This window comes from Saccopteryx bilineata, chromosome 4, assembly GCF_036850765.1.
Source record: "Saccopteryx bilineata isolate mSacBil1 chromosome 4, mSacBil1_pri_phased_curated, whole genome shotgun sequence".
Classification (NCBI taxonomy): Eukaryota; Metazoa; Chordata; class Mammalia; order Chiroptera; family Emballonuridae; genus Saccopteryx; species Saccopteryx bilineata.
The window spans coordinates 124607101-124624602 of NC_089493.1; the positions used below are offsets into that span (position 1 = coordinate 124607101).

The 17502-nt window shown below is 38.5% G+C and overlaps 1 protein-coding gene across 3 annotated transcripts in view; it reads left to right on the top strand.

Moving 5' to 3' along the window:
- The window catches only part of KLHDC1 (kelch domain containing 1), a 71350-nt gene that overhangs the window by 40899 nt on the left and 12949 nt on the right, over positions 1-17502 (top strand). For 2 of the 3 annotated variants that reach the window (XM_066277921.1, XM_066277919.1), the window contains exons 7-11: positions 4843-4926; positions 6259-6317; positions 8946-9058; positions 10665-10737; positions 16392-16476. In XM_066277921.1, coding sequence (XP_066134018.1) covers positions 4843-4926; positions 6259-6317; positions 8946-9058; positions 10665-10737; positions 16392-16476 — 414 coding nt within the window. Of the gene's footprint in view, positions 1-4842; positions 4927-6258; positions 6318-8945; positions 9059-10664; positions 10738-13118; positions 13186-16391; positions 16477-17502 lie in introns of those variants that run through there. The other variant, XM_066277922.1, reaches the window with a different exon arrangement.

Below are 17502 nucleotides of genomic sequence, written 5' to 3' on the forward strand. Positions count from 1 at the left end.
ATTCGAGCAGATGGGAAAGGAACTGGGGAGCCAGAAAATGGCGAGCCATTCTGTTTATTAAAGTCTCACAATGGCGGATGAGCAAGCAGGCAGGGAAAAACTGCTTCTCTTTCTCTCTCTTCGAACTCAAGCCAAACAGTCGTGGTTGAAAACCACTTCCCTGGCAAACAATAGCAAAGCAAACAACGGCCAGCCTTACACAGACTATACACACAAGGTGCGCCCTGTGCTCATGGACCAATTAGGCAAAGTGCAAGCGAGCAAGCCTAACATACTTGTTTGCCCAACAGTGATAGTGAATTCTCATAGCTGGAAGTATTTTTGGAGGAGCTCACAGAGGGGAAGAAAGAGCAGCAGGGACCTCTTTCTGGTCCTATTTTTTGTCTGCTTTTCCTGTTTTCCTGTGTGCTGGCTTCACCCTGTTTACTGCAGACTAGGTTGCTCATTTAGGAGGAAACAGGACCCTGGCTACACAAGCAGTTCTTTCTATTGGTGCTGTATTTTCTCAGCATTTATATATTAGTTCTAGGAAAGGACTCTGGCTGAATATGGGCATGTTCCCACTCTTCATATCAGTCTCTGTTGCCGAGGAGATGATTGGCCAGGCCTGAAGTTTTTTGTTTTTTTTTGTTTTTTCTGATTTACTTATTTCACTCCGTATAATGTTATCAAGATCCCACTATTTTGTTGTAAATGATCTGATGTCATCATTTCTTATGGCTGAGTAGTATACCATAGTGTATATGTGCCACATCTTCTTTATCCAGTCTTCTATTTTTTTTACAGTGATTAAGGCCTTTAAGCAAACTCTTGGCCAATACAGCAAGAATCCATAAAAGAGTAGTGCCCTTAACATGTTCACCAAGTCCAAGTTGGCACCAACACCATGTCAAATCCCTGCAAATGCAACCCAACCCCAGTTCAGTCTGTTAGGAGCTGTCCCAAGGAGCAGGAGTCCAGGAAAAGTCCACATCCAGGAAAAGTCCGCATGGCACTGGAATTGTTGTCACAATTCTATACTTTGTAGCTCATGTCCAAGTCCCAATGACCGCTGCTTCTAGCTGGTAATGATTCAGGTAGACTGGAAAAGCCATCTGCAGCATGTGTGGAGATGGAGCTTCTGTTCTCCTCTGCCTGGAGAGATGAGACCAGGTTGCTTTTCCCTGGAGCTCTGCGACTGTCAGGCCTGAAGTTTGTTGTATCAATTGACTCTTCTTTTCATGAACACTTTCTCTGCAGTATGCAGTGCTCTTTGATAGTGTCTTACCCAGAATAGAACTTTCAAAATAGGAACAAATCCCCTCAAACCCTGATTAATGGGGTTAATTTATATAATATTCTAAATTTATATAATATTTATATAATATTAATATATATAATTTATATAATATTCTAATTATATAATATTTATATAATTTTCTAAATTTATATAATATTATATAATATTCCAAATTTATATAATATTCTGAATCTTTTGTTGTTATTCCAGTGATACTAACAGCATTTTCACCAGGAGTAGATTTTTTTCTCAAGAAACCACTTTCTCTGTGCATCCATAAAAAAGCAACTTCTCATCCATTCAGGTTTTATCATGAGAGTGTAACAATGCAGTCACATCATCAGGCTTCACTTCTATTTCCAGTTTTCTTGCTGTTTCTACCACATCTGCTGTTACTTCTTCCTCTGAAGTCTTGACCTCCTCAAAGTCATTTATGAAAGTTGGAATCAGATTCCTCCAAACTCCTGTTAATGTTGATATTTTGACCTCTGATCATAAATGACGAATGTTCTTCATGACATCTAGGACAGGGACTCCTTTCCAGAGGTTTTCAATTTACTTTGCCCGACATGTTAGAGGAATCCCTATCTATGGCAGCTATAGACTTATGAAATGTATTTCTTAAATAATTATTCCTTGATTCATGGACTGCAGACTGGATACTGTGTTAGCCGGCATGAAAACAACACTAATCTCATTGTACATATCCATCAGAGCTCTTGGGTGACTAGGTGCATTGTCAATGAGCAGTAATATTTTGAAAGGAATTTTTATTTTCTGAACAGTCTCAACAGTAAAATTGGGCTTTAAAAAATTTTTTTTAGAGACAGAGAGAGAGAGTCAGAGAGAGGGATAGACAGGGACAGACAGACAGGATCAGAGAGATGAGAAGCATCAATCATTAGTTTTTCGTTGTGCGTTGCAACACCTTAGTTGTTCATTGATTGCTTTCTCATATGTGCCTTGACTGCGGGCCTTCAGCAGACTGAGTAACCCCTTGCTCGAGCCAGCAGCCTTGGGCTCAAGCCGGTGAGCTTTTGCTCAAACCAGATGAGCCCGCGCTTAAGCTGGCAACCTCGGGGTCTCGAACTTGGATCTTCCGTATCCCAGTCCGACGCTGTATCCACTGCGCCACCACCTGGTCAGGCATGGGCTTAAAATATTCAGTAAACCATGTTATCCAGGCTTTACTGGATAGCAATAGAGCACAGGCAGAATAGATTCAACATAATTTGTAAGGGTCTTAGGATTTTCAGATAGTAAATGAGCATTGGTTTCAACTTAAAGTCACCAGCTGCATTGGTCCCTAACAAGAGAGTCAGCCTGTCCTTTGAAGCTTTGAAGCCAAGCATTGACTTATCCTCTTTAGCTAAGAAAGTCCTAGTGGCATCTTCCTTCAATATAACACTCTTTTGTCTATGCTGAAAATCTGTTGTTTAGTGTAGCCACCTTCCTTAAATATCTTAGCTAGATCTTCTGGATAGCTGCTGCAACTTCTACATCAGCACTTACTGCTGTACCTTGCACTTTTAAATTTTGCAGAGGGCTTCTTTCTTTAAACCTCACGAACCAATCACTTGTAGCTTCAAACTTCTTCCGTAGCTTCCTCACCTCCCTTAGCCTTTAGAAGAATTGAAACGAGTTAGGGCCTTGATCTGGAGTAGGCTAAGGGATGTTTGGTCTGGTTTGATGCTCTATCCAGACCACTAAAACTTACTGCATATCAGCAATAAGAATGTTTCACTTTCTTATCATTGGTGTGCTTACTGTAATAGCTCTTTTTTTTTTTTTGTATTTTTCTGAAGCTGGAAACAGGGAGAGACAGTCAGATAGACTCCCGCATGCGCCCGACCGGGATCCACCCTGCACGCCCACCAGGGGTGAAGCTTTGCCCACCAGGGGGCGATGCTCTGCCCCTCCGGGGCATCGCTCTGTTGTGACCAGAGCCACTCTAGCGCCTGGGGCAGAGGCCAAGGAGCCATCCCCAGCGCCCAGGCCATCTTTTGCTCCAATGGAGCCTTGGCTGCGGGAGGGGAAGAGAGAGACAGAGAGGAAGGAGAGGGGGAGGGGTGGAGAAGCAGATGGGCGCTTCTCCTGTGTGCCCTGGCGGGGAATCGAACCTGGGACTTCCGCATGCCAGGCCGACGCTCTACCACTGAGCCAACCGGCCAGGGCCTGTAATAGCTCTTTTAATTTTCCTTTGCATGCATATCTTGGTTAACTGATGCAAGAAGCCTTGCTTTCAGCCTCTCTCGGCTTTCTCTCTGTCTCGACTTTTGACATGCTTTCCTCACTAAACTGAATCATTTCTAGGTTTTGATTTAAAGTGAGAGACATGTGACTCTTCCTTTCATATGAACACTCAGAGGCCCCTACAGGGTTATTAAGTGGCCTAACTTCAATATTGTTGTGTCTCAGGAAATAGAGAGACCCGAGGAGAGAGAGAAAGATGGAGAATGGCTGGTCAGTGGAGCAGTCAGAACACACAAAACATTTATCTGTTAAGTTTGCTATATTACATGGGTGTGTTTCATGGCATCCCAAAACAATTACAATAATAACTTCAAGATCACTGATCTTTCCCTGGCCAGTTGGCTCAGTGGTAGATTGTTGGCCCAGCACATGGAAGTCCTGGGTTTGATTCCTGGTCAGGGCACACAGGAGAAGTGCCCATCTGCTTCTCCACCCCACCCCACTTGCTTCTTTCTGTCTGTCTGTCTGTCTGTCTGTCTCTCTCCGTCTCCTGCAGCCATGGCTTGATTGAAGCTAGTTAGCCCTGGGCACTGAGGATGACTCCTTGACCTCTGCCTCAGGTGCTAAGAAGATCTTGGTTGTTGAGCAATGGAGTAATGCTCCAAATGGGCAGAGCATGCCCCCTACTGGGCTTTCCTGGTTGGGGTGCATGTGGGAATCTGTCTCCCCTCCTCTCACTGAATTTAAAAAAAAAGATCATTGGTCACAGATCACCATAACAAATAAAATAATAGTGAAAGAGTTTTAAATTTTGCAAGATTTACCAAAATGTGACATAGACACGAAGTACACAAATGCTATTAGAAAATGGCATTGATAGACTTGCTTGATGCAGGGTTGGCCACAAACCTTCAATTTGTAAGAAACACAGTATCCGCAAAGCGCAATAAGGTAAAGCGATAAATTGAGGTCTGCCTATGGTATCTGTCTATAATTATTACTATCTAGAGCAGCAGTTTTCAACCTTTTTTAAATCTCATGATACACATAAACTAATTACTAAAAATATATTTTTTTGTGGATCTGACAAAAACAACAGGTATAATTTTGATTCATTTACACCAATGACTATTGTTGTGTTGGGTATCATTTTTTAATTTGACAATCTAAGGGAAAACAGGTCAGGGCCCCTAACTAAATAGTCAGGTATTGCATGTTTTAAAAATTCTTGCAGCACACTGGGCTTTCTAATGGAATAACATAGATGATCGCAATTTAGCAGTCAAGTATTTCTACCTGTAAGCATAAGAATGTGATGTCACTTCACTTGTTTCAAGTCTTTGCCTCTGTTTTCCAACCTCTGCTTGCAGGGTGGAGTCCCACCACAGCCACGTGCTGCGCATTCCTGTGCAGTGCTTGGGAATAAGGGCTATATCTTTGGCGGACGTGTTTTGGTTAGTATTTTGAATGGAAATAATCTTTTTATGTGTGATCCTTCTTATAAAACCTTCTGCTCTGAATATATATAACAACTGAATATTCAGATAATCTGGAGATTATAGTGCCATTCAATGACATTTATCTTCTATTCCCAAACAGACCATATATGAATATAAATAAAAACAGACCACAGATGATTATAAATCATATTTTAGTGAGGAGAACCCTTCACTTTAGTGTATTATTAGGAAAGTATGATTCTTGTTATCTAAATTCTGTTAGTTTAAACTCATTTCTTCCTTTCTGGCTTGACATATTAATTTGGTAGCTTTAAGTTAAGTTTAAAAAAAATATATATATATAGCAACAGAGGGAGGGACAGAGGGACAGACAGGAAGTGAGAGAGATGAGAAGTATCAATTTTTTGTTGCAGCACCTTAGATATTCACTGATTGCTTTCTCATATGTGCCTTGACTGGGGGACTACAGCAAATAGAGTGAGCCCTTGCTCAAGCCAGCAACCTTGGGCTCAAGCTAGCGATCATGGGGTCATGTCTATGATCCCATGTTCAAGCCAGTGACCTTGTATGTTAATTTCATTAATGCTTAGTTTTGTTTCCCAATATACAGTGTGTCCATAAAGTCATGGTGCACTTTTGACCTGTCACAGGAAAGCAACAAAAGACGATAGAAACGTGAAATCTGCACCAAATAAAAGGAAAACTCTCCCAGTTTCATACCTGTTCAGTGCAGTTCAATGTGGGCTCACACACAATTTTTTAGGGCTCCTTAGGTAGCTATCCCGTATAGCCTCTACAGACTCGTCACTGACTGGTGGCCTACCAGAACAGGGTTTCTCCACCAAACTGCCAGTTTCCTTCAACTGCTTAACCCACCGAGTAATGTTATTCCTATGTGGTGGCGCTTCGTTATAAATGCGCCAATATTCACGTTGCACTTTGGTCATGGATTCGAATTTAGCGAGCCATAGAACACACTGAACTTTCCTCTATACTGTCCACATCTCGACTGGCATGGCCCTGGGCTGCTCCGCTGTATACACGGTATTACATCATCATCTGTGCATGTGCACATGCTGCCACATCATCCTACAGAAACTGGGAGGGTTTTCCTTTTATTTGGTGCAGATTTCACATTTCTATCATCTTTTGTTGCTTTCCTGTGACCGGTCAAAAGTGCACCATGACTTTATGGACACACTGTATAATCTTAGGATGTTAAGTAAAATAGATATAATCTATTTTTAATGGCATCTGATTTTAAAACCAAACTTTTAGCTTATGAAAGATATAAAACACTAATATCTTTACACACTTTTATTTTAGCAAACTAGGATGAATGATTTGCACTGTCTAAACTTAGATACCTGGACCTGGTCTGGACGGTAAGTATGAAATTTGTTTGTTCTTATCTATAGGTGTTTCTGTATGTGTTGTGTGTGCATAAATGTGGGTCTCTACAACTGAACTATTACTTTTTTCCTCCAGATTATATGTCTAAGCAAGTAATATATAGATTTTAATAGTTTATTCTTTAAACAAACTACATAGAACATGAGAATTCTAGCAGTTAAAAACTGATTCTGTAGAAGTACTGGTTTTATACTGTGTAATCTCAAGGACTGGTCAGTAGAAGAAATGAAGGAACAGTTTAATGGGTTCATCACAAGTGTTCAGATAATGAAGTGGATAATAGATTTTATTTATGGCTCATAATATAAATTTAGCAATACAATAAATGCATTTAACTATCAATTCAGCTGTTTGTGTAATGAGATGAACTTAGAACTATATATTATTCCAAAGTATGAATGCTATTAAAAATAAAACCACAAGAGCGTCGTCCTGGCGTCCAGGAGTCCCGGGTTTGATTCCTGGCCAGTGCATACAGGAGAAGCGCCCATCTGCTTCTCCACCCTCCCCTCTCCTTCCTCTCTGTCTCTCTCTTCCCCTCCCGCAGCCAAGGCTCCACTGGAGCAAAGATGGCCCGGGCACTGAGGATGGCTCTGTGGCCTCTGCCTCAGGCGCTAGAGTGGCTCTGATTGCAACAGAGCGACACCCCAGATGGGCAGAGCATCGCCCCCTGGTGGGTGTGCTGGGTGGATCCCTGTCGGGCGCATTCAGGAGTCTGTCTGACTGCCTCCCCGTTTTCAACTTCAGAAAAATAACAATAAAAATAAAACCACAAAAATGCAAGAAGAAAATATAACAGATTATCTTTAAAATCTCTGCATGGAGAATGCTTTTCTAAAAATTATATAAACCCAAAATTCATAAATCAAAAGATAGTGTTAATACTACTTAAGGATTAATTATTTCTGTGTAGAAAAATATACCACAAAAAGTTAAAAGTCACATTGGACCATGGAAACAAAAAAATGAACTGGAACTAATCTGATAGTATTTCTTTTTTGTTTGTTGGACCTATACAGTATTTTTTATTTTGAATTTTTCTTTTCAAAAAAAATTTTTTTTAATTAGTTTTCATTTAATATTATTTTGTATTAGTTTCAGGTGTCCAGCATAGTAGTAGACAATCATATACTTTACTCAATACTTACAGTATTTCTAACAGAGAGAGCTAAGTCCACAAGAACTAAGTTGGTAAGAAAAAAACAAATAACCCAAGAGAAAAGTAGACAAAGAACATGAATAAGCACTCAGAAGAAATAGAAATAGGCAAAATTATTTTAAAAGGATGTTCAACTTCATATATTATTAAAGAAATAGAAATAAAACTAGCTACACCTATCAGATAAAAATAATTACAAATGACCAGTGTGTGCTAGGTTGTAACAACATAATTAGGGGAAGAATAAATTGATACAGTTTTTCTGAAAGGTATTCTGGCAATATGTTTAAAATATAAATGGAATTTCTACTTTGGTCCAAAATTTCTCTGAAGATGATAACAAGACAAATATATTTATGTGGGAGTGTGTACACAAAGATGTTTTTTATGGCATTATATATAAAAACAAAAACTTGAGATCAACCTTCATGCCCACAAGTGGGAATTGTTTAAATCATGGTACATTTGCCCAAAGGGCTGCCATTTGGACTTCTATTGCCAAAGGAAACTTCTTCATGGAAATATTCTGCAACATACTTGTTGAATGAAAACATTATAGAATGAAATATATGATCCCATTTATATATTTTTAATAAATATATTTATGTACATTAAAGTCTGGAAAGATAGGTACCAAATTATTATCTTGTTGAAGGACAGGATTATATAACTCCCATTAAAAATATTTCTTCGTTGTTGAATGTTTTCTAACCAGAATGTTTTTACAGTCAACAAAAATAAGAAAAATATATCCAGTCTGGAAAACTACATCTTCTATAAGTGGCCAATATTATTCTGGATCATTCCAGAATGCTGAAATGTGCCTTCTCATATCCTAAATTGGTTAATTTATACTTTTGTTTTTACTATGGTTTCTATTTCATGAGGAATAGAACAGTAGTTGTTTGAAATCTTTAGAGTTTTATTCCTGGATCTGTAATGGCCTGCATCTTTTACTTTGAAGGTAGAGTAATTAGTTTTTTCAGAGATGGTAATGCTTTGGGACATTCTACAACAAATAGACCCAAGTAAAAACAGCGGCAAAATCCCATAATATCATTGAAGAAATCTGCTGAAAACCCCAAATTAAACATTAAACAACAGTTAAAAGTTATAGACATGAAAATAATTATGTTGAAAAACTTGGGTAATTTTTATTGATAACCCACAAGAATGATGCTGAGTATGCATTGTGAATTAACTGGAAATTATAATTTTTAATCTGTGTTCTGTGGCCAGGTGGAATAGACACTATATGGAAAGATTGTTTAAACTTATCTAAGAATTTAAGAATGTTTTAAAATGATTTTGCTAATCTTAAAATTAGTAAAATTTTTAACTAGTGAGGGCAGTTTTTCCCTTTAAGATTTTGAGATGATTGAAAACCTTTTATTTTAAATAATACAGTACCTAGATTTTTATATTTTTTCCCTTGCCATAGGATTCCTGTTAATGGAGAAAAACCTAAACATCGATCATGGCATACTTTAACACCAATAGCTGATGATAAACTTTTCCTATTTGGCGGACTAAGTGCAGACAACCTTCCTCTAAGTATGTGAATTCATGTTCAACCTACAGTTATGATCTCACTTTTTTCCTTAGTTCTATTTTGTACTTAAGGTATCTTCCTTTCTTTCTGATTTTATGGTTTATCTTTATATTATCCTGCCCCACTTTACCTTTATTATATGCTTGCATTAAGAATTAGAAGGGGAAGGCCCCTTTGCTTCTCTACCCTTGGCTCTTCACGTGCTCCTGTTTCCTGCACTGGAGCAAAGGGAGGGTGGTTGGACTTACATTCACGAGAGCCCCTTTCCACTACTATACAATAGTCTGTGACTCTGTCCTGGTATATGAACAACATGTTTGTACTGTAGTCTGGAGTGGGGACTAGAAGAGCAGCCTTTCCCAGCATGCTCTGGACATATAAGGTAGGAAGACCTGTTGCTTCTCCTTTTGTTTCTGAACTACAAAGAAAAGTGTTTAGCTAGAATTTTTTTTAACTCCTGTCAGTGTTGATCCCAATGGCTGTGGGTTTTGAAATACAGTTTTCCTCTGTATAAAGCAGTAAAATTTTGCCATCAGGATAGACAAATGACCAACAATATCCACTTATTAGTTTGACATATTAAATATTTTGTATTTTCTTAACTCAGAAATTTTATATGGCTAGAGATGTTTGCATTTAAGAGAATTTACATATCATTAAAAACATTTCTCTAACTTAATAGAATCTGGAAACCAATTTTTTCATTGAAACTTTATTGAACACCAGCTTTGTACTTGGCAGGTTGCTGGCCAAGAAAGTCCAGAGTTAAGCTGATAACAGCAGCTCCTAGAAGGGGATGCTAGTTATTGCAGAACACTGTGCTGCTTCAGTTTCTGGAGATTTTAAGTAAAAAAGATTTGGAATCTAATAAAAATGTTCACTTTTATCCATTTCATGGTGGCTATTTAATATCATATCTTCATGAGCACTACTCTTTTTAATTCCTACTTGCTGGTTTTGGTCATTGACATAGGGGGGAATTAAATGTCCCAACTCTTAAAATTAAAAAAAAATTTTATTTTAAAATTAATTTATTTTCCAATTACAGTTGTTATAAAATATTATATTAGTTTTAGGTGTACAAAAAGTGATCACCCCACTAAGTCTTATACCCATCTGTTAAGTGTCCTAATTCTGTCCAGTCAGTTTCCTCCTTTATAAGTGCAGCTTAAGATGTGGTCCTATGTGTTTTACATAATTCTAAGAAATAATTTTTAGTTTTGTTGACTGTGATAATGGCATTGTAGTTATGTGACAATGGTGTTGTAGTTATGTAAAAAATTTCCATTTTTTTAAAAGCAGTGCTTACTGGAGTATGTATGGGAAAAAATGAATGGCGGTCTAGGATTTGCTTTAGAATAACTCAGCAACACCGATAATAAAAAGAGATAAATGGAGCACAAGTCACAAAATCTTTGTAGTTATTGACTCTGGGATATGTGTGGGCTCATTGTCATATTCACTCTACTTTTATATCTCTCTGAATATTTTTATGAATAATATTCACATAAAAGGTAGTTGTATAAATGTAGCTTTATAAATTTGGGAAAAAATTAAAATTTTATCCCAAGATCTAATCTTAATTTTTGAACTGCCATAATATTGCAGGTGATGGGTGGATTCATAATGTCATAACAAATTGTTGGAAGCAATTGACACATTTACCTAAAACACGACCCAGGTAAGTCTAGAAGTTGTCAAATTGTAAAATAGTTAAGAAATTTTAAATTTATTAAAATATAGCACTGAATTTATAGTGTGTGACATTTAAAAAAATCACCAGGCCTGACCTGTGGTGGCGCAGTGGATAAAGCGTCAACCTGGAAATGCTGAGGTCACTGGTTCGAAACCCTGGGCTTGCCTGGTCAAGGCACATATGGGAGTTGATGCTTCCAGCTCCTCCCCCTTCTCTCTCTCTGTCTCTCCTCTCTCTCTCTCCCTCTCTGTCTCTCCCTCTCCTCTCTAAAAAATGAAAAAAAAAATCACCAGGAAGGATATCTTTCAAATAAGCTTGATGTTATCTAAATAATTATTATTTAATGAAATCTAATTATTAAAAATTATTCAGTTTCTACCATATTTGCATATTTTAAACTAGTATTCTTTTAGGTAATTGCATAATCTTGCCTGATAAATATGAAAAGACTAAGATATTGAAAGTATCATATAATGTTACTATTTTTAATAAGTAGACAAGAATGTTGATGACTTTAGTAGTAATTTGTTTATGGAAGAGATTTAGAGCAATTTAAGGGGGAAATTCCTTTCATGTTAATCAAGTGGATGGCAGATTATTATTTTTCTTTGTTAACTGTATATTATATTCATTAATGTGAAATTTTTGAAAAAGAAGATATGTTAGTTATTTCTGGTATATTATAGATTACAATTTTCTACAAAAAATTTTAGAAACAATATACTATTATTAGATTACAAAGGCCTGACCTGTCGTGGTGCCGTGGATAAAGCATCAACCTGGAAACGCTGAGGTCGCCGGTTCAAAACCCTGGGCTTGCCTGGTCAAGGCACATATGGGAGTTGATGCGTCCTGCTCTTTCCTCCCCCTTCTCTCTCTCTCTCTCTCTCTCACTCTCGTCTCTAAAAATTAATTTAAAAAATAAGGTTACAAAGAAAAACACATTAGTACTGTAATTTTTATTTTTTTCTAATTTGAGTGGTATAATAAATATATATTCATAGGAAATTTTAACTCAGAACATTATAATTATTATGGTTAGTAATAGATTTTATTGTTTTTCATGCCATGTATTTTAGATTATTTTACTGTAGATTATACTAAAGTGAAGTCAAGCTAATGACATGCATTTTGGTAATTTAATATGTGACAAAGTAACTTACTTGAAAAAAAGGACATGAAAATATTTAAATATATCTCATTGTATATCTCTAATATGCATACTATTTTTAGAGTTATCATAATTACATGTATGTTTCTTATATTTTCATGTATAAAAACTCATTGGAATGTACTTTTTTAACAATTCTGGATCTCTTGTAATATATGTTTTAATTGAAAGAGTTTTATATTAAGATATATAAGTTCTTCATATATCTTATATCTCGTGCATGTAGGTCCCCTTCAAGAACTAGCCCAAAGTTCTAGTCCTTGCTCAGTTACTGCTTAACATGCTTCGGGAAAGTCACTGACGAAACTGAGCACCATTTTCTCTATTTGTGAAATGAAGGAGTTGGACTAGATAAGCTCTTTGTTCTGTTAGTTGTTTGATTTCATAAATGCATTAATTATAGACCAAAGAGGTTGTAAGAATGTTTAGTTTTTAAGTTGCTATTTTATGTGACAATCATTAATGAATAACTAGAGCAACACATTTATGATCAATAATACACTAGTTAGAACTGAGCTATATAAACAGATTTCTTTTTTAGTTCAGCTGATGTGTCATGTAAATAATGTGTTTTATTAGAATGTTTAGGTGATAAGTTTAGAACAGCTGTGAGTGGAGATAAACTGTCAGTCTGTAGAAAACACATCAGGTTCAAGCTAGATGTCACCAGAACCCAGGCAGGAAAGGCTTCCCAGTGTTCTCTGAGGATGAAGTCCAGGCCAGAGTTTCCATCAGACAGATAAGAAAGAGCAGAACCCTCTTCAGTTATGAGGTGTGGAGGAGAACAAACAGGATACAGTTTAGTATAAAGAAGAACCTATATGTGTGTATATATACTAGTTTTTTTTCTGTGAAAGTGAGAATTGACTTAACATCTACATGCTTTTTTTTGGTGCAAACTTTTCCAAGGTATAATTTGAAATGAAAGTTGCCCAATTCTCCTCTCGTAATTCTATGGCAGGTTTCTCAACCTCAGCACTATTGACATTTTGTACCAAATTGTTTATTGTGAGGGGCTTCCCATGCATTGGAGGATGTTTAACAGCATCTCTGGCCTCTACCCTCTATATGCCAGTAGTACTGCCCCCCCAACCTGCAGTTATGACGATCAAAAATGTCTCCAGACATTGTCAAATGCCCCCTTGGGGACAGAATCGCCCCTGGTTGAGAATGATTGTTGCACTCTTTTCTACAGGTCTCACCTTGGATAAAACACAGCAAAGAACTTTCTTAAATGTCTGTGAAAGAGGACTAATAAGGTGCTGGTCTGTAGAGCCTTAGGTACTGTTGTAGCCCATGAGTATTGCCAAGGTTACCTGACCTTCCCTCCAGGAAGTTAAGCTGTTCCTTCCCATATAAAGGACTTCATTGTATTCTATCTCCTTTACCTAGTCCCTCTTCTGGTTGCCATCTCCAGCCCCACAACATAATCTGGGTGTTGCTGAAGATTTACATCAAATTATGGTTGGAGATACAAGTTGGAGAATTGGACAGAGTATTTCCCAAACAAAATCTTTAATGACTTAGCTCTATGCTGGGTCCCAAATGCATTTGTCGTTGAATGTGTCATGATTGTATGAAGAAAGGATTTGATCTAGCAAATTGTGCATAATCCTATTGATTGCACTTGTGGAAGTTAAGTAGAAGGATTAATATACTAAAAATAAGTTATGTGGTAATAAAATAAGTGATAATATGTAATTGGAGAATCTGTTGCTTCAGCAATTTGGTCTGTTGAGAGAAGTAATCAAAGTACTCTCAGGATCAAAGCAATACCTGTGTAGACCCTCAACTGATCTTTTAAAATTGAGATGTTTATGTGTACTTTTTTCCTGAGAGTGTGAACCCCCAGAACTACTGAACTTTTTAAGAACATAAATTTACTTTTGGTAAATAATGTGAAACTGCAGATGGATATGTGCTACCAGACCATTTCCAAAAGAACATTAGATGCTCTAGTCCTTTGTGAACTAATTTGTTTATTTAAAATCAATGAATAAATTATACTGGCATTTTGCATATATTTTTGTTAATCAAAGATTTTTGATCACCTACTGGATGCAGAACACAATAATAAGCATTTTTTTTGTATTTTTCCAAAGTGAGAAGCAGGGAAGCAGTCACACAGACTCCTGCACGCACCTGACCAGTATCCACCCAGCATGCCCACTAGGGGGCAATGCTCTCTGCCCATCTGGGGCATTGCTCCATTGTGGCCGGAGCCATTCTAGCGCCTGAGGTGGAGACCATGGAGCCATCCCCAGCGCCCGGGGCAACTTTGCTCCAATGGAGCCTTGACTGCGGGAGCGGAAGAGAGAGACAGAGAGGACGAGGAGAGGGAAGGGTGGAGAAGCAGATGGGCGCTTCTCTGGTGTGCCCTGACCAGGAATCAAACCCAGGACTTCCACATGCCAGGCTGACACTCTTCCATTGAGCCAACCGGCCAGGGCCAATAATAAGCATTTTTAAAGAGAAGCATAAAATTAGATTACCCAAGTCCCGGTAATGCTCTGGTAAACAATTAACACAGTTTTTCAGGAAAAAATACTCCCCCCCCCAAAGTTCTAATTTGTATTATTTGCTGATTTCCACCATGGCCAATTTCAAGCTGCCCACATGATATCACTGACCATGGGGTCGGATGGAGATAAGCAGTCAGCTCTAACTAGCTGATAAACCGGCTCCCACACAGCACTTCTGGAAACTTTTTGTGGGGAGCTAAGGACACATACAGCAAGCAATTTAAAAAAGTATATAGAGCAGTTGATGTTCAAGTGTAAGTGAGATTATAAAATGAGCACATAAATGTTGAAAAATACTGAATAAGCAAAGTGACAGCCAGTTTGGGCGGCACTTGGGGGTTTTGAACCTGTTTTTTGTTTGTTTTCTCTTCTTAAGGCCCTGAGAATGAATGATTATTCATTTCAAGACTAGGACACAGAATGCACAAAAGCCCAGAGATAGAGACATACTTTACTATTAGAGGACACAAATAAATGAAGTTGGCTGAAGTAGGGGGTTCATTTGGGGCATGGCAAGAGTTAACTTTTATGGGAAAAAAATAGCTGTCGGTTATAAGTATTAGGATAAGGTGCTTTCAGATCAGGAAATGTCATAGTTAAAAACAATATTTGAAAAATATTATTTATCAGCTACATGTAGCTGGGAGAGATTAGACAGAAAAATGGACGCTTTTGTGGTAATCTGTGCCCAGAGTGATAAGCAATATGACAATATAATGAAAAGAAAATGCCAAATTGGCTTTATCTGGGGAAGTGGGAGGAGAGAACAGGGAAGAGACAGAAGTGAGAGGATGGTTCCATGGGGAAACTGGGAAAGGTGTCTGTTTTTGCTGATAAGTTCCTTTTAATATTATTTTGTAACTAAATTATTTCAATGTCTATAAGATAAAGAATTTAGAAAAGTATTCCGGGTGGGCCTGACCAGGCGGTGGCACAGTGGATAGAGCATTGGACTGGGACTCAGAGGACCCAGGTTCAAAACCTCGAGGTCACTGGCTTGAGCGCGGACTCACCAGCTTGAGTGCAGGTAGGGTCGCTGCCTTGAGTGTGGGATCATAGACATGACCCCATCCATGGTCGCTGGCTTGAGACCAAAGGTCACTGGCTTGAAGCCCAAGGTCACTAGCCTGAGCAAGGGGTCACTCGGTCTGCTGTAGCACCCCAGTCAAGGCACATATGAGAAAACAGTCAATGAACAACTAAAAGTACCACAATGAAGAATTGATGCTTCTCATATCCCTCTCTTCCTGCCTGTCTGTCCCTATCTGTCCCTCTGACTCTCTCTCTGTCTCTGTCAAAAAAAAAAAAAGAAGAAGAAGAAGAAAAGGATTGGGGGATATAATGGGAAAGTTACTGGGGGGTCATCTCCTTAATTGAAATGATATGATTTAATGAACTCTAGAATCTAATCCTCTGATGAGTCTAGAGAAATCTTTAAAAATCTTTCCCTTTGAGGATATTTTGGGACAAAGTTTCAAATTCAATCATGCCTCTCTTGAAATAGATGACATTTTAGAATGTGCAATTAAAAAGTGATGTGTAGCCTGACCAGGTGGTGGCGCAGGTGGATAGAGCATCGGACTGGGATGCGGAAGGACCCAGGTTCAAGACCCCGAGGTCGCCGGCTTGAGCGCGGGCTCATCTGGCTTGAGCAAAGAGCTCACCAGCTTGGACCCAAGGTCGCTGGCTCCAGCAGGGGGTTACTCGGTCTGCTGAAGGCCCACGGTCAAGGCACATGTGAGAAGGCAATCAATGAACAACTAAGGTGTCATAACAAAAAACTGATGGTTAATGCTTCTCGTCTCTCTTCGTTTCTGTCTCTCTGTCTCTATCTATTTCTGCCTCTGTAAAAAAAAAAAAAACCTAAAAAAAAAAAAGTGATGTGTATGTGACACACAATTTCTTCTTTGATAACATTTCACTCTGTTTATACATTTCGATCATAGGTTATGGCACACCGCCTGTTTGGGAAAAGAGAATGAAATAATGGTGTTTGGTGGGAGCAAAGATGATTTACTGTCCTTGGATACAGTAAGAACATTTCTTATCTAAATATTTCCTCTGAGTAACTGTGTTATTCAATGTAAATGGTTAATCAACAAGAATGTTAACATTCCCACATTGCAGAGTATGGAAGAGCATGAAATATTACTCTGTCCTGCAGCTAATCTTTAGACTAAGTGGTTTTTGTGAAACATTTTAGGATACCTTAGGTTACAAATCAAAGCAGTTCTATTAACTTTATTAGTCAAATTATTAAGAAGAGCTTTTAAGGATGGTTTTCCCTTTTATTTTCTCTTTGACCCACCCTATAGTATGGGAGTTGATAATTTTATTAAATTAAAATATTTGTAAGTAATTTTTTTTTTTTTTTACAGAGACAGAGAGAGAGTCAGAGAGAGGGATAGACAGACAGGAACGGAGAGATGAGAAGCATCAATCATTAGTTTTTCGCTGCGCATTGCAACACTTCAATTGTTCATTGATTACTTTCTCATATGTGCCTTGACTGCGGGCCTTCAGCAGACCGGGTAACCCCTTGCTTGAGCCAGCGACCTTGGGCTCAAGCTGGTGAGCTTTTTGCTCAAACCAGTTGAATCTGCGCTCAAGTTGGCGACCTCGGGGTCTCGAACCTGGGTCCTTCCGCATCCCAGTCCGACGCTCTATCCACTGCGCCACCGCACGGTCAGGCTATTTCATGCCTCTTTTGCCGTTGCTTCACCCATTTTACATTCGCATCTGAAGCATTCCAGTTTTAAAATTTGATAAAACTGGCCTGACCTGGTGGTTGCGCAGTGGATAGAGCGTCGGACTGGGATGCGGAAGGACCCAGGTTCGAGACCCCGAGGTCGCCAACTTGAGTGCAGGCTCATCTGGTTTGAGCGAGGCTCACCAGCTTGGACCCAAGGTCACTGGCTCCAGCAAGAGGTTGCTCAGCCTGCTGAAGGCCCGTGGTCAAGGCACATGTGAGAAAGCAATCAATGAACAACTAAGGTGTTGCAACGTGCAATGAAAAACTAATGATTGATGCTTCTCATCTCTCTCTGTTACTGTCTG